This window comes from Podarcis erhardii (genome assembly GCF_964252035.2).
Source record: "Podarcis erhardii genome assembly, chromosome: 9".
NCBI lineage: Eukaryota > Metazoa > Chordata > Lepidosauria > Squamata > Lacertidae > Podarcis > Podarcis erhardii.
This window is the reverse complement of record NC_138512.1, coordinates 22,177,892-22,196,049: the sequence shown is the minus strand read 5'-3', so window position 1 is coordinate 22,196,049 and position 18,158 is coordinate 22,177,892. Positions and strand designations below refer to the sequence as shown.

The window sequence follows — 18,158 nt, the reverse complement described above, 5'->3', positions numbered from 1 at the left end:
GTAAACAAGTTTGATAGATGTAAAAATGGAATACTGAATGGTTTAGTTTATGTAAAATATGATTTATGATATGTAAAATGCACCACGGAAAGAGAAGAAGGGAAGTCATTGACATTTTAAGGTTGTTTAAATGAATATTCTAAATTGTAAAACAAAATTTAATTATACACACACACACACACACACACACACACACACATGTACCCCTGCCCGTACGGGCCAGTCTTGACAGACTCTAGGGTTGTGCGCTCATCTCACTCTAGAGGCCGGGAGCCAGCGCTGTCCGCAGACACTTCCGGGTCAGGTGGCCAGCGTGACGAAGCTGTTCTGGCGAACCGGCACCAGAGCAGCACACGGAAACGCCGTTTACCTTCCCGCTATAAAGCGGTACCTATTTATCTACTTGCACCCAGGGGTGCTTTCGAACTGCTAGGTGGGCAGGAGCTGGGACCGAACGACGGGAGCTCACCCCGCCGCGGGGATTCGAACCGCCGACCATGCGATCGGCAAGTCCTAGGCGCTGAGGTTTTACCCACAGCGCCACCCGCGTCCCATATACATATATACATATACATATACATATACATATACATATACATATACATATACATATACATATACATATATATATATATACATACACATATACATATATATATATACACACACATATACATATATATACATACATATATATATATACATATATATATATATATATATATATACACATATATATGCATACATATATATATATATATAGTGAGAGGGAAAAATAAATGCATGAAAAGCACCCTTCCCGGTTCCAAAACTTGTCCCGAAATCAGACTGCTGCGCCTCGAAGACTACATTACCCAGCATGCTCCACCGGATGACCGCCCTCCTACCCGAGCGACCCGGAAGGCGCCCCTCTGCGCCTGCGCGACGCGGGCTGCTCAGCGGCGGGGCTGCCTTGAGGAGTGTCCCTCGTTCGCTCGCCTCCTTCCGCGCACCTGCTGCTGCTGCTGCCGCTGCCGCCGGCAACCGCCGCCTCTTCCTTCCTCGCTTCCGGCCTGCCAGATACGGCCCTTGCGCGCGGCACGAGCAGGCCCCGCTCTCCGCTTAACCCTCTCGTCGCCGAGCCTCTCCTGTCCTCCTTCCTCGCGCCCCGAGCGGAGCCATGGCGGACACGGCGCAGAACGGGCCCATGCAGGGAGGGGCGGGCGGCGGAGCCGTGGTGAGTTGAGTCCGGCGGGGGCGGCCTAGCGCGGCCTGCGCGGCCCTGCTTCGACCCACGGCGGGGCCGACCCTCCGCCTGAGAGGGCTTGCTTTTGTTTTATTCGAAACCGGCTTCCCGCCTCTTCAGCCCCCGGGGTAGCTAGCTCAGTCGGTAGAGCCGGGGACTGTTAACCTCAGGGTCGTGGGTTCGAGTTCCACCCGTCGGGCAAAAGGCATAGCTGTCAATTTTTACCTTTCCTTGCGAGGAATCCTATTCGGAATAAAGGGATTTCCCTTAAAAAAGGCAAACGTTGACAGCTATGAAAAGGATTTCTGCATGTGGCAGGGGGTTGGGCTAGATGACCCTGCGGAGGGGTCCCTTCCAACTCTGTGAACCGCCCTGAGGCCCCCGGGTATAGGGCGGGATATAAATTCAATTAATAATAATAATAATAATAACAAGTCTGCCCTTCTGTGAGTCTATAAATGCGCTCCCATGGAGAGCTGTACAGTGGTACCTCGGGTTACATACGCTTCAGGTTACAGACTCCACTAACCCAGAAATAGCGCTTCAGGTTAAGAACTTTGCTTCAGGATGAGAACAGAAATCGTGCAGCAGCAGGAGGCCCCATTAGCTAAAGTGGTGCTTCAGGTTAAGAACAGTTTCAGCTTAAGAACAGACCTCCGGAACGAATTAAGTACTTAATCCGAGGTACCACTGTATATGGTTTTCTTCATAGGGAGAGCTCTGATTTCAGGTTGTTTCAAATCTGTGGGTTGTCTCCAGTATTGTATCCCCTTCTTGTAGCAGGGCAAATCTGCTCAAATTCTGAGATTGGGGGTGTCGTAGCTCACCCCCCCAAACCCAGTTTTCAGGGCTGCGAACGAGGCAGTGGTAGTTAATTGATTAAGTTATACGCCGCCTTTATCTTCCAAGTGGCTTAAGGTGGTGTACGTGGTTGTCCTCCACATTTTCATCCTTCACAACAACCCTGTGAGGCAGGTTAGGCTGAGAGATGGTGGCTGGCCCAAGGTCACCCAGTGAGCTTCACGGCTGAGCAGCGATTCAAACTGTGGCCTCCCAGGTCATAGTCCCAACTCCTTAACTGTTCATGTATCAATGGGCACATGTGGGAGCAGCTTGACACAACCACATGCCTCCCCCCGCCCTCTTCCATTGAGGGTTTCTTCTGAATCTCTGATAGTTGTGTAGAGGAGGAAATTTGGATGTCTGCAGTGGCAGTTTTGTCACCGTGCCAGTGTCCCCTGTTTCACATCTCCATTAGAAGTTGCCCTCTCTTGCCTCTTAATTGCCCTTGAGAAGTTTCAGTTCCTCTTAACTTTTTTAATCGAAAGCTTCCAGGCTTGGCCTTTTCCTTTCCACTGCTGCCTTTGGCAAAGGTTTGTGGAACAGGCTGAAGGAGCCGACTCTGTGCCAAGCTTCCTAAGTTGTTCTGGCTGTTTTCTGAAACATGGGCTATACCTGTGTTTCCCAACCTTTGGTCTACAGCTCTTTTTGGACTACAACTCCCATCATCCCTAGCTAGCAAGACCAGTGGTCAGGGGTAATGGGAATGGTAGTCCGAAAACAACTAGAGACCAAAGGTTGGGAAACACTGGGCTATACAACAGATGTTTAGGTTATTGCACTAGTACGTAGGTATTTAGGAAGTTGCTTGATGTTAAGACCATTGGTTTCTTTAGTTCTGTATTGCCTATACAGTGGTACCTCGGGTTACATGCGCTTCAGGTTACAGACTCCGCTATCCCAGAAATAGTACCTCGGGTTCAGAACTTTGCTTCAGGATGAAACAGAAATCGTGCTCCGGTGGTGTGGCGGCAACAGGAGGCCCCCTTAGCTAAAGTGGTGCTTCAGGTTAAGAACAGTTTCAGGTTAAGTACGGACCTCCGGAACGAATTAAGTACTTAACCTGAGGTACCACTGTACCACGTATGGGGAGCCCCAGGCTTGTGAGCCAAAGTTGGCTTGCCAAGCCATTTCCCCCAAACCACAGACACCTGTCTCATGCCTAACACCATATGTGAAGTTGGGTATATGGGAACGGGTGGCGATGTGGTCTAAACCACTGAGCCTCTTGGGCTTGTTGATCGGAAGGTCAGCAGTTCGAATTCATGCAACGGGGTGAGCTCCTGTTGCTCTGTCCCAGCTCCTGCCAACCTAGCAGTTCGAAAGCATCCAAGTGCAAGTAGATAAATAGGTACCACTGCGACGGGAAGGTAAATGACGTTTCCGTCATGGTGTTCCGTTGCACCAGAAGCGGTTTAGTCATGCTGGCCACCTGACCTGAAAAGCTGTTTGTGGACAAATGCCAGCTCCCTAGCCTGAAGTGTGATGAGCATCGCAACCCCATAGTTGCCTTTGACTGGACTTAATCGTCCAGGAGTCCTTTACCTGTGGGGCAAGTAGAAATGTGGTTGGATCCTTTTAGAAATCATGAATAAACTCCCTGTGCATCAGTTTAATCCTGCTTGCTTTTGGTGCAGAAAACAGGCTTGAGCATCAACTGACACACAGGGAGTTAAATCCTGCTGGGTCACTATCTCCCTCCACTCCCGTGGGCAAACTTTGACAACTGGGTGGCCCAGCACACTGTCAAAAGTGGTCTGCAGTATATGCGGCGGTAAAAATCTGACTCAAAAATCTGAGCCAAAATGATTCCCCTCCCTTTCCACACTGACTGGTAAAGAGACTAAAAAATGTTACCTACAGCACAAGCTATTGTGGGTTAGAGCCCAGTTCATCAGCTGTTTCCTCAATTGTCAAGTGTATATGCACATTGGATCTAAAAGGAAAAAAATGTAAAGGTTGGAATGAAGTGGCAATAGGATGCCAAAACCATGTAGTAAATTCTTTTATGGGCTGAATGTGAATGCATTTGGAAAATTGCAAACCAACAAACCAAAAGCATATTTTGGAAAAGGGCAGGGAACTGGGAACAGTCAAGTTCTGGCCAATTTGATTCATTTCTTGTCTATGTAGGATGGGTGTGACTGCCTCCCTGGAAACCAGATTTACCTTTCCCCATTTAGTTTATAGGCAGGCAGAGCCACTGGCAAAATGTTCAGGCTAGCTGATATTTCCACATACACATAACAACTTGCAACACCATATTAGTCATGGTGAAATGCACAAGCAGTTTCATGCTACCGGTGGTAGTTCATGCTGGGCCTGCTTAACTTGTGATCCATTAAGCCAGATGCAGACCACCAGCTGTGTATTTGGACCCACAAAATACTTGACAGCCTATTTGTTTTTGCAATCCTGAGCAGGAACCAACAACAAAAGCTTTTTATGAGCTGCTGTTTCTGGCTGATGGGGCTGCATTTGGCCTTGAGAGGTTTGCACAACATGTGGCCCTTCAACAGGTGCTTTGCCTTGATAGAATGTGGTTGTAGTACACTTTGCAGTACAGTGGTAATTTGAAACCGTTCTTAACCCGAAGCACCACTTTAGCTAATGGGGCCTCCCCCTCTGCCGTGCCGCCAGAGCACGATTTCTGTTCTCATCCTGAAGCAAAGTTCTTAACCCGAGGTACTATTTCTGGGTTAGCGGAGGCTGTAACCTGAAGCGTATGTAACCCGAGGTACCACTGTATTGCATTGGTGAAACTATTAGCAGACTGTGTCATAGCTACTTCTATCCTCTTGTAGGAAATTTTTGAATTGGACCTTTAGATAGGAATCATACCTGATGCTAGATGGACTTCTGGGGAAAACACAAAACACTGAGTTCTGATAGCTTCCTTATCTTCCATAAACATACAGCCTAAAAGTTTTATCTGCTAGCAGTTTAACAGAAGAATCTTTCTTTGTTTTTGTTTGTTTTTAATGAATGTCTCACAGTATGGCGGTGACTTCATCATTTTCTACAGAGAACTGCTCCCAGGGCATTTTCTATGGTAACTGCCTGCACTACTAAAAAAGTCCTGAGAGTTCTTATAGGTGACTGCAGCCACTGCTGTTGCCCTGACTGCTCAGAGATGGGAGGGATTGCTAGTTCAGTTAGTCACCACCTGTCTTAACCATGAGGCAAAGTAGATATCTTCATTCTGTGAACTATGGAGGGCTATGCTGGGCTTCCTTGGAACCTAGACTGAGTAGGGATTGGTTTTGGGATGTCCGGTTCCATTCCAGAAGGTGGTGAAGTTCACCAGAACTGCTTCCTAGCCACTATCTGCCATGGGTGCTAGCAGAGAGCAGCTGAGTTATCCTCGTGGTTCTCAAAGAGCAGATATTCAAAGTAAACCCTCTTAATTATTGTTATTTTAATTTATTGCCTGACCTTCACCCTATGATCCCCGGATGGGTTACAACAGTTTAAACTGTGACATTAAAAACAGTTTTTTAAATTTACAGTTACAAAAATGCAATCACGAAACATAGGTCTTTAGAAGTCTCATAATTATGTCTTCCAAATTTAAGAGCGACTGTGTGGAGATTGCTTTTTTATCTGTTATTTGCACCTCCATTTATGAAAAAGCCAAAGTTTTGCATTCTTCGTATTGTCTGTTATCTATGTTGGTCCTGGATCTGGTCAGTTTGGTGGGTATTTGTTCTTTTAACAGTGGGTAAAACAGTGGGCTGCTTTGGGAGGGTGGATGTGATAGAAATTTATTAAATAAAAACAATAAATAAATATTTGTTCACTAACTACTTTTCCTTTCTTTACAGCAATTTCTGATTACTAATAAGTTGGATACAGCAATGTGGCTTTCCCGTATATTCACAGTTTACTGTTCGGCTCTATTTGTCCTGCCTCTTCTAGGGTATGTATAATAATGTTCTTTAAAGCAGTAGTGCCCCTGATATCCTTAGAAAGGACACTGCTTTTTTTAGTGACAGAATGAAACAGAAAACATACATTATGCTTAAAAGCTCTGTATCACATTTTATATGCATATACAGTTGTTCTAATCCAGCTAAGGTTAGGCTTTTGTTACTTCCCATCCATTTTCATATGAGATATCAATCTATATTCTTAGCTGTCAATTGGAAATCAGTGTAGTGTATAGATGCGAAATACCAGTCAGTGATATGGGGCAGAAGATTTTCCAGTGCTTTATTTTTATGTGGGAGTTTTAACTTTCGTTAAGTTCATTAGTGACAACAAAAGGATGCCCATTTCAACTACAGTATTGGGTAAGCTTAGCAGTTTCAAAGTTTGTAGCTTTGCTTACTGAATGCTAAACTAGATCACTCTCTAGGCCATCAGAAAATGTTTAAATGCTGACTGAAAGATTTCCAATGCAAATTAACCTAAATTTGCATAGGAAAACATCCAGGAAACCTATATCACTGACTTTGGTTAGACTTTGACCAATATTTTGCAAATATTAGTGCTTGATATTTGGTTCTGTTTAAGAACCAACTTTACACCTGTTCAGTAATCTGTACATTATACACCTTCAGCTCAAGTGAGTGTCATTTATTGTTTAGGTTTTGATATTGTCATTTAACTAGATTCCAGTTATTACATTATTGTTTATCTGCCATTTTTCTCTCCAAAGAAACATCAAATAGATAACTGCATTGAAAATACTTTTAAATGACATTTTCCCCTCCCCCCACTCTCCCAAACTTGGCACACCTGTAGAGTTCAGTGCCAAGCACCAGAAATGCTGCTCAGACTGAGTAACAGTTACATCTTGGCAGAGCTTAGCAGGGCGGGTTTCAGAGACTGAAATGATGATGCAATTCTCTTGGGAGGAAGACTTGAAGCCGCAACTTGGTTTGTATGGTAACCTCTCCTTTGATAATTCTCAAGGTTGCATGAAGCAGCTAGCTTTTATCAACGTGCCTTGCTGGCAAATGCTCTCACCAGCGCCCTTCGACTTCACCAAAGGCTACCACATTTTCAGCTAAGCAGGGCGTTCCTGGCTCAAGCCTTGCTGGAGGACAGCTGCCACTACCTTTTGTATTCCCTCATCTTTGTCAATTCCTACCCTGTTACAAGTATCCTTTCTACAAGTCTTGTAATACTTCCAATTCTGTAATAGTTTGATTGTGCTTTTGCTGTCGTAGAGTGCTAGACTTAAATCAGGGATTACTCCAGCTCATACCTTTGCTCAGCCACAAAGCCTACAGGGTGATGACCGGCCAGATTCATATTCTTGTGTAGCTGCATTGTTTTATGCTTTCGGGATGTCCCATGATCATAATATTAAGTAGTTGTGTTCTTTGCTATAAATCAAGCACAGCTAGGAGTTCTTTCTTTTAATAATAATAATAATAATAGTAATAATAATAATTCATTATTTATACCCCACCGATCTGGCTGGGTTTCCCCAGCCACTCTCAGTAGCTTCCAGCAAAACACTAAAATACCTATTAAACATTAAAAGCTTCCCTAAACAGGGCTGCCTTCAGATGTCTTCTAAAAGTTTGGTAGTTATTTTTCTTTTTGACATCTGGTGGGAGGGCGTTCCACAGGGCGGGTGCCACTACCGAAAAGGCCCTCTGCCTGGTTCCCTGTAACTTGGCTTCTTGTAGTGAGGGAACCACCAGAAGGCCCTTGGTGCTGGACCTCAGTGTTCGGGCAGAACGATGGAGATGGATACGCTCCTTCAGGGATACTGGGCCAAGGCGATTTAGGGCTTTAAAGGAAATTACCAACACTTTGAATTGTGCTCGGAAACGTACTGGGAGCCAGTGTAGGTATTTCAAGGCAGGTGTTATGTGGTCTCGGCGGCCGCCCCCAGTCACCAGTCTAGCTGCCGTATTCTGGATTAGTTGTAGTTTCCGGGTCACCTTCAAAGGTAGCCCCACATTGTTTTCCAGTGTACTTCTTATAAATAAAAATGTTGGTGTGGGGGGAACAAAATTTTATTCTGAAAGTGTGGCCCACAGAAAAAGGTTAGAGAACCACTGGACTGGAGTCAAAGGCGGAGGGAGGGGGGTACAGTGGGTGCGGGCCAGCCTGGGTGTCACCACTGAGAAGGGTGACAAAATGACAGATGGCACTCACCATGGGGCCTGCAGCACGCCCAAGCCATGTGTCTGTCCTGGGAGAGACGCGGTGGCTTGGGCACGCACAGGCTCCTCGCTGCCCAAACAGTCTGCCCGCTACCTCCCCCCCCCAGCTGTAGGGCGGCTGAGTGGAAGGAGGCAGGCAGACTCCAGAGGCCCCACGGTGCGCCCTGCCCTCGCCCCACCCCAATGAGTGGCTTGCCTCTCCCCTGGGCGCGCCACCCCAGGCGCCTGAGCTGCTTCCTCCGCCACTGATTGGAGTTATCAACTACAAGGAGGTAAAGCTCAGGGGAGAGGGGAGCTGAACTCTATCTCCCCCCTCCCCCGCCTTATGTGTGCTTTTTGTTGTTCATGAAATTACCACTTCACTTCCTGCTTTATATGTGTATAGGGCAGTCACACAAATTAAGGCCTCATCACCTCTAGTCTCACCCTAGACAGAAGCACCACCTTTATTAACTCTTATTTATTACCTATTGATGTAATGTATCTGAATCAAAATAAACAAGTGAGCTTATATTTCTTAGCCCCATCAATTTATTTAATAAGGTTGCAATCCTATACCTGCTTCTGAGAAGACCTGTATAGGATTTCATTCTAAATCATTGATCTACTGATTTAAACTCTGGCCCTACATAAGTTAAGTACACACAAAAACTGCTGGATGCCTATACTTCTACAAGTGCATACTGCTAACCATCATTTTCAAATTCCATTCCATGATTAGGACTGTGTTCTGTGTTATTAAGTGTTTAATAAAGCTGCCTAACTTTAATCACCTGAATCTTAAGGTCCAAACGTTTTCTCATACAAAAGAATCTGAATTTAAAGCAAGAGATCGCAGGCTTGCATGCCGACACAAGTGGACGATGTGTTTGAATATTCAGACTATAGTGTGAAATAACATGCGTGAGGTTGTAATTCTCCTTAACTTTCACTTCAGTGAGTATTTTCCCAGTTCTGTTGTTTTCTTTGCTTCACGCTGCCACCTACACAAAGAAGGTTCTTGATGTAAGTATGTTGTTAGTGTATGATCTTGTGCCCCTTACATGCCACACTGCTCTTTGTAAGGAGGGCAGGATTCAGATGAGACATGGATTTTTTAAGGGGTAAACTGAAAACAGGGATCTGGCTATTTTCTGCCACAGTTTGAAGGGACAGCTGTAGCTCATCCAGTGCTGCTGCTTCTATCAAAGGGTTAGCAGGTAGGAAAGAAAAGGATACACGTGGAGAGCCAGAATGTTTGGTGAGGACTGAGGAGACTTGGGTTCAAATCCCTATGTATCTGTGATCCTCGCTGGGTGACCTTGATCATTATTCAATCTAACCTCCTGCGCAGGGTTGTTTGGGTTAAATGGTGGCAGTGGGGAACTGAAACGGAATATTAGGTTGACCATTTCCTGCATAATAAACGTTGTAGCAAGGTTTGCAAAATTCTTCAGTTTTCCTGCTTATTATATTTAGACTGCCTTTCAAGGTTTATAAAACAATTATAGCATAGCTGAAAGTATTCCCAAAGTTTGAATTTGTATACATAGCACAAAGTTTCCTGACATTGCTTTTTTCTCCCTTTTTTCAAGGCACGAGGTTCAAATAGTCTTCTTTTCCTAAGAAATCTCTTGGACAAGTTAAATGCTAATCAGCAAAACATCCTGAAATTTATAGCTTGCAATGAGATCTTCTTGATGCCGGCTACTGTGTTTATGCTTTTCAGGTATGAGATGAAACATTAACCTTTATTTTTATTCGGATGGTGTTCTATAACTGCTTGGGAATACAGAATCAGACTGTTTCTTGTTTATCATTGCAATGTCCCTATAAGGGACCATCCTTGCAGTCTGAAAACTAAGGTCGGGTTGTGATTTTCTCACCATCTCCTGACCCTGTGGCTGTGCTGCACTAAGAACCCTATTTTTACGATGCACAGGGTTTGCTTGCTGACTAATGTAAGGATGGTTTCTTGATCCTTAAGGCAAAGTTCAGCATAGTCTGTTCTTGTTCTTTTGGAGAAATTTTACTTTCACGTGCATGAAGAAAGCTCTGATTCAGATGCCAAAAAGAAAATATTGCATTTTAAGTGCCCGTTATTTTGTAGTAGTGTGTTTTAATTTAGGGTTGTATTCAAAGTAGTATTAAGGAAAATGTTCTATCAGTGAAATAATTTCTCTTTGTTCAACAGAATGTTCTGCCCCTCTCCTCCCACCGTGCACCCCCTAATTCTGTTCTGGAGTTCCCCCAACCCTCTAGAGCAGATTTGGGGGTGGAACAGGGTGTGCACAGGGGGAGGAGAGGGGTGAAGTCCTGTTGTGCAAGCGAAACTCATTCCCCTTGCACAGTTATTTATTTAAATACCATCCTTTGTATCTAAGCTACCTTGCAGACCACTGGTGGAAGAATGGAATATACCAGTAATTTATTATAATTTCTTATTTACCGTATTTTTCGGTCTATAAGACACACTTTTCCCTCCTAAAAAGTAAGGGGAAATGTGTGTGCATCTTATGGAGCGAATGCAGGCTGCGTAGCGATCGCTGAAGCTAGAACAGCAAGAGGAATCGTTGCACAGCGAAAGCAGCGATCCCTCTTGCTGTTCTGACTTCGCTTTGCTGGAGAGGCGTTGCGCAGAGAGGGAAAGCTGCGCAGAGCCCCTCCCGCCTAGCGGGAGGGGAAACGGAGCCCCTTCCGTTTCTCCTCCCGCTTTGCTGGAGAGGCGCTGCGCAGATGCAGAATATTTTTTTTCTTGTTTCCCTCCTCTAAAACTAGGTGCGTCTTATGGTCAGGTGCATCTTATAGAGCGAAAAATATGGTATTTATTGAATTTATATACCTCCCTATACCCAGAGGTCTCAGGGGCGTTCACAGAACAAAATCAAAATATAAAACCACAAAATATATAAAACAATAAAGTAAAATAAAAGCAATACCCCCCCCAAAAAAACACATTTTAAAAGGGCAAAGGATGTCAATCAACCAAAGGCACCTAAAGGTGTATAATGAAGGTGCCAGGCAAACTTCCCTGGGAAGAGCATTCCACAGACGGGGAGCCACTGCAAACTTCCAGGTCCCATTGAATTCAGTGGAATTTATTTCTAAGTAAATATGCACAGAATTCTGCCATAAGGCAGCTCCTTCCAGTGCATGCTTGTCCGAGAGAAAGGTCTACTGAACACAGTTGACTTGCTTCTGATTAAACACACATTAAAGTTACATGATTTCATGGCAGGAGGGGGCAACACTAGTTCCTTTATAAGGTTTTAATGTTTCGGCCATCTTGACGCATTTTATTTAATGATCTGCGGCTGTTGTGACTCATCCGTCACAGTGTGTGCATGTCAAATACTGTGTGAAAACATTTATTTAGTTGTAAGGGTCTTTTGCAGGTCAAAGCAGTTACTATGTGCAAAGAAAAACATAAGGGGGTGCCTTACTGCAAATCCTACACTGTTTCCTTTTAAATAAATCTACCCCTCCACCACCCCACCTTTTTTCTTCTGTTCTTTTCAGTGGGCAGGGAAGCTTGCTGCAGCCATTTATTTACTACAGATTTCTTACACTCCGTTATTCCTCCCGCCGAAATCCATATTGCCGGTAAGAAACCAATTACGATTTAAAGTTGTTGTTGTTGTTGTCTGTAAATACAGTGCTTAAACAGTTGGCTCCTTGGTGTTGCCATATCATGGACTAAAAAGAGGAGTTAAAGGAAGTAATTTAAAACATGAAGATGGGAAAATCACCTGGCTCTGATGGATTCTCAGCATCGTTTTATAAAACATTTAAGGAACAAACACTTCCACAAATGGCCAGGCTATACAATGATATTTTAGCTGGTAACCTACTTCCTGCAACTTGGAAGCATTCAAGAATCATAGTTATTCTCAAACCTCACAAGGACTCCACCAACATCATACCAAGCAATCTCTTTATTAAATCTAGATTATAAAATCTTTACGGCCAATCTGGTCAATAGATTAAAAACATTTGTTGGCAGCTGTATACAGACAGACCAATCTGGGTTTGTTCCAGGGTGAAGAGTTACTGATCCAATAAGGAAATTATTGAACATTTTTATTTCATTAGAAAAAAATCATGTCCTTTAACAAGCCTCTCACTTGATATTTTAAAACTATTTGATTGTCCAGAACCAAATTATCTAATGGAAATAGTTAAGAAATGTGATTTTGGCCCAAAAAATTGTAAAAGCTTTCGAAGGCAGATATAGATATAGATATAGATATAGATATAGATATAGATATAGATATAGATATAGATATAGATATAGATATAGATATAGATATAGATATAGATATATAGATATATAGATATATAGATATATAGATATAGATAGCAGGCCACAATTAGAATAAATAATTCAGATTGCTCCCCCCCCCCCAAATGTTTAGTCATAGAACAAAACAGGGATGTCCTCTGTTGCCCGTTAGTTGTCTTAATTTTAGAAACATTGGTAATCAAATTACACAATGCCCTCTCTGGTATGGGACTGGTTTCGTCCCGTAATGTTGTGTGTTTAAATGTTTTTGTACTTCTGCAAACCTCAGAATCTCTCTGGCTATGGTAATATGGCTATGGTAATGAAGGCAGCCCTGTTTAGGGAAGTTTTTAATGACTGGTGTTTTAATGTATTTTTAATCTCTTCTTGGAAGCCGCCCAGAGTGGCTGGGGAAACCCAGCCAGATGGGCAGGTTATAAGTAATTATTGTTGTTGTTATTGTTGTTGTTGTCCTCCTCGTTATTATTGATTTTGATGAAGGTTTAGGTTTGAGTGAGATGTAGGAGCTACTGTTGCAAAGATATTTCTGTAAAAAGTGTCTGTTATTTTCAGAACCCTCTTCACAGAACTTCGGATTGTCGTTGAGCATGTCATCATGAAACCGTCCTGTCCAGCGTTTGTACGAAGGCTCTGTGTCAGCAGCATTTCTTTTATAAGCAGACTGGCACCAACAGTTGCATAGTCAACACTGGAAACATGCGTATGTTTGCCTGATGAACTTTCTAAGCAGCTGGTATTTCTGCTGGTGATTTATAAATTCTGGATCTCAGTCAAGGTTGTATGGAAACATGTTTTCTTCCAAGAGCCTGTTCTGTGAATTGTATCCTATATGTTTAAAAAGTCTTGTTTTTCAAGATGTTTCTGTGCTTTGTGGAAGATGAACGCTTGCCATCTTAGACAGAATACTTTCCAGTGCAAAACAGTGGCGACAACCCTGCATTGTACAATATGGCTTTTGTGCTGTCATGTATGCCCTCTTCGATACTGAATGAAAATACTTATTCAAAAAATAATAACAATGTCCAGGCAATACTAGCTGGATTGTGTCTAACAAGCTACAAGCTGTGGCTGCAACATAACTAGTAGCCTCTTAGGGGTACCTATTGAAATCTCTACCCATGCGGTACATTTGAGTCAGTATTCCTTCCATTCAGTAAATGAGACAAGTTTAGTCAATTGAGTAAATCATTGTGGTCAATACAAATCAATTGGCACCTACTTCAAATGTGAACAGTAGAACGAAGCATCAAATTTCATTGTTCTGATTTATTTAATGCTTTTGAAATGGAAAGCTCTCCACCCTTCCCTAAGCACTTTATTTCTTTCTAAAGTAAATATTTCTCTAGATCATCTGAATGCCCTATTTTTTCCTGTCTTCCGAAAAGCAGGCTTCTTAAAATGCCAGTCTTTGAAAAGTCTGAATAATAAAGATGGATGTTACATTAATTTTCAATATACATTGGAAGTGTTGCCCTTGTGAGGTAATTTTTAAAGTTCATGCAGTTAGGCTAGTTCCAAACACCATTGCATACTCGTGGTGCAATGCTAAACATGACAGTAGCTGTAAATTACATAATGAAATAGGCCTGCCTTCCAAGTTATGAGCATGGATCTTCTCTCTTCGTCCACCTTCAGTTTATATGCATGGGCACAACTGCAGATGTGTCGGACCATAATGTGGCGTGGGCATGTGTCTCCTGTCCCAGCCCTTTCTCATGTACACATGGTCAGGAGACTGAGAGGATGTGATTGTGGAAACACAGCTCTGTTGCGACCTTATAGGACTTCTGTCTCTGTGGGTGCTGTGCCTGTACAGGGAAGGATTCTGCCCATCCTGCTCAAACTAGAGGAACTATTTTATAAAGCAGAGGTGTGGAAACTATGGCCTTCCAGATGATGTTGCTCTCCAACTCACATCTTCCTCAGCCAGCATGGCCAGGGGTCAGGGATGATGGGATTGCTAGTCTAAGACCTGGAGGGCCACAAGTTTCCCACTACAGGAATAAAATAATATTGCAGCACTTCCCTGGAGAATAAGTGCTCTTCCAGTAATTGTAGCCTTATTTCAGTAGAAGTGGGGCTGTTGTCTTACAAAGCAGAGGTAATTGGAAGTCTGGTCATTTGCTATTTCAACATACCAAGAAGGAAAAAAACTGCACAAACTGGTTCACTTAACAGATTCAGCAACCTAATACTTTTGATTCCCATGATAAGCCAGTTATTGAATGTCCTGAGGACTGAAGAGCATTTTAAACTGAGTTGCTTCACACGTGCATAACTTGCTCTCTTCTTGAAGCAGAGCTGACCAACTTTTTAAAATTTTTGGTCTGAGGGTTACATTCCTGTAGTCAACCCACCTGGGGCTGCACACATTCGTATGCACAGGTACATAACCCATCTCTTTTCAGTTGATCCTTGCAGATCTTCTGAGAAAAGGCTGTTAGCCCCTCTCTGCTTCTGAAATGGTAACTGGGGAAGGGTTATCTTCATATCCACCAAGAATCTGGACAGAGAAATTTAAGCCTTTCTGATCACCCCAGTTCTGTGACTACTTTTTTTTGTTTGTTTGTTTTCATTTTGGGTATGTCACCCCCCCAGAAAAAAATATGAGTGTGGGTGTGCTTTGGGGAGTCAGAAAAAGTTGGGGTTTGGGGGGGCGGAGGGCAATCAATTTAGGCATCTGTGTCTAGCCAAACACCTTGGTGTTTATTAAAATTCTTCCTGGACTTGAGGTTGGGGGTTGGGCAGGTTGCTGTTTTTCATTGCTCTCCTGCCCCCACTCTCCCAGTTCCTAACTATGCAGGAGTATTCAGTTGTGTGATATTTCCCAGCTGAGCTGTTTGTGTATACTTGGTCCGAATCACGTAATATTACTTGGACCACTCAGAATACAACCTGTTCCTGAGAAATACTCGGGAGAGGTTTTGCATAATGATAGCTGATGGTTTAGCGAACACATGTCCTAAACGCGCAACCCAGTCTGGGTTTTTCCTTGTGATAAATTCCCACTAAGTGTTCCGGGCTTACTCTTGAATGTGTTCAGCCCTCCTTGAGCCAGGGATAGTAAGATCTAAAAGGCATCCTAAAAAGGGCCAGGAAGTATGTATGTTACAGGCATAGTCTTCTATGATATCTGATGGAGAACTTGCGCTGGGGAGATATGTAAACTTTTGTGTTTGTGTGTGTGCATCTTCTCCTTAAATGGAAGGCACTGCACTGTCAGCTTGTTGCTATTTATGAAGATTAAATTATTTTTTCCCCATTGAGTGCCTGCATTTTAGAATTGAGGAATTTGCCCAGGCACTATACTTACTCATTGATTCTTCTAAGCCACTTCATGATTTAGTGTCTTAACAACTGCATGAACTGAATGATACATTTAAATAATTTGGAACGTTGCCGCTGTTTTTAAAACTATGTTTCCTTGTAACTACCTTATTTCTTTTTGATTAAATGTGAATGTCATTTAGATTGAACTCATTCATTAGCTTGTCGATAGCCCACCCTGTGCATTGCTTGCTAAACTTCCGGGTATGGACAAATGCAGCTTTAAAAATGGCTGGTACGGCTGGTTGATTGCACTCCTTTTAGCTTTTTGGCTCATAAACATCTACTTATAGGGAAGGCGCACACTAGTGTGCAGGAATGCTTCATGCGTTTTTTCATCTAGGCTCTCTTGCTTTGAGGATTTTTATAAAAATTTCTACAGCAATAAAGTGACTGTTGTGGTGGTAGCCTGGAATGAAATGTCTGAACCTATTTTAACGTTATTTGTAGTTGTATGTTGAATCCCGAGGCTTGGAGTATAATTCCATTAGAGGAAAAGAAACACAACAGAGTCCTCACCCCAATCCAGCTGCAACTGCAGGCAACAAAACACACATAACTGGTCACTCAGGAATGTACATCTGCATTCTTATGAATCTCAATAAACATAGCTTTGCCGATGGGCTGCTGCATACAGTCCTCACCCACAATGCTCAGTAATCACGCTTGCAAAGTCAGAGTTTGTATGGCATATCTATCTATCTATCTATCTATCTATCTATCTATCTATCTAATCTATCTATCTATCATCTATCTATCATCTATCTATCTATCTATCTATCTATCTTTGGATCTCTTGGAAGACTGTTTTTCAGAGCTCTCAGGATTATACCCCTCCCAGAACGATTACTTAATCAAGACAACTGGTTCCTGAATATGATTTTAAACATCAGGATTTACAGCTAACTCAATTCCATTAGTTTCTAAATTTTATAGCCTTCAATATAAAAGTTTGGGTGCAAAGATCTGTTTAGGTTCCAGCCAAGGGTCTTGCAGGTCTGTTACAAACAGCTTCTAAAAGTCCCCTCCAGTTTCAAAGAGGTGTACTGAGCAGCAGGGGGGCAGCAGTTGAGGGGCAGAGCTAATCTTCTACAGCCCCTCCCCTGGGCTCCTAGAAGTTGTTTTGTGGTACGGTAATTGAATCATAGCCAAAGGCCTTTGGAGAATGAAAAACCTTCCTTCATACCCTGTGCCCAGAGCTGTGTATACTCTGCTAAAAGTAGAAATTTGCATCCCAAACAACACATGTGAGGTCCTCTGAAACATATGCAAATGAAGTATATTTGCATAATTTCTCAAGTAACTCAAACATGTTGGCTGTTTTTCATAACTCTGGTATTGGTTATGGGGGTCTGACCTGCCAGCACTGCAAAATGGGTGACCCTGTTTATACTACGGACCAGATCCAAGGGAACATGTGCAGAGCATCATCGAGGCCTGTGCATGTGGGGACTTAGCTGATGCAGGAAACAGATGGGTGCTAAAAAAGTCCTTTGTCAGCTATTGGGCAGGGAAAGGGGCTGCACTGGCATTGAATCCAGTTCAAGCAGCTGTTTTAGAAGGATTTTAGCTTCCTGCCCAGCCCCATATGTCAGATAGGGCCCACCTAAGAATAGACGCGCACAGCCCTTAGCTGAATCAAGTTATACTGGTCTGTTCACATAGTACATTCCGTATATTTCCATGCAGAAGACCTGCTCCTTCCTTGGTAACGGTGCCATTTTTAGGTGGCAGATTGCTGCTGTACCCTGGCTTGCAGGGGCTGAGCATACATTTCAAAAAACCAATTGAAAAATTCATCACTTTCCCTGTCTTCGAGGACTGAGGCACAAAATGCTAATGCCGGCCTCAGAGGGGAAATAGTTCTCCTGCATATTTGAGAAAATCTGAAACCCTTTCAAGGAAATCTAATAAACATAATCATCGCAGCCTGCTGACACAAAGGAAAAAGGACCTCATTCGCTCTTTCTTTTTTATGCTGCAATTTAGTGGCCCCTGCTGATTTACAAATTGGATCACAACCGTAAATTATCCATGCCAGTACCTGTGAAAGTAAGCGCTGAGATCCATATTTATTTGGAGTTCTGCTTAAATCAGCAAAAATGATAAATTCGATGGTCTGAAATTGGAAATACCAAGGGCTTTCTGGAATGATTGTGCAAAATGTCTCCGCTCGTAATTTATTGTGACCCTCTTTCATTCATGACGCTCTGTATGCCTAATATTTATTTCAACGCAAATTAAATTGCACCCTCCTATGTTGTCACATCTCTGGTTTTATTGATGTTGTCAAAATCAAATTGTGTTCCCCCATACGCTCCTCACCCCCAAATTGTAAGCAGTCATAGTCACACCAGTT

At 43.1% G+C, this 18,158-nt stretch overlaps 1 protein-coding gene across 2 annotated transcripts; it reads left to right on the top strand.

The window, feature by feature from the left end:
- The first annotated feature begins 940 nt into the window (after positions 1-940).
- On the top strand, positions 941-16,206 carry TMEM33 (transmembrane protein 33). 2 transcript variants are annotated; one of them, XM_081876007.1, is made up of 7 exons: positions 941-1,216; positions 5,890-5,984; positions 6,983-7,170; positions 9,128-9,195; positions 9,765-9,898; positions 11,689-11,772; positions 13,025-16,206. In XM_081876007.1, the coding sequence occupies exons 1-7, from the start codon at positions 1,160-1,162 to the stop codon at positions 13,152-13,154; spliced, it is 756 nt and encodes a 251-aa protein (XP_081732133.1). In that variant the 5' UTR covers positions 941-1,159; the 3' UTR covers positions 13,155-16,206. The 2 variants fall into 2 exon arrangements, with proteins under 2 accessions (XP_081732133.1, XP_081732134.1); XM_081876008.1 differs by lacking the exon at positions 941-1,216 and adding an exon at positions 5,367-5,458.
- Positions 16,207-18,158: the final 1,952 nt, after the last annotated feature.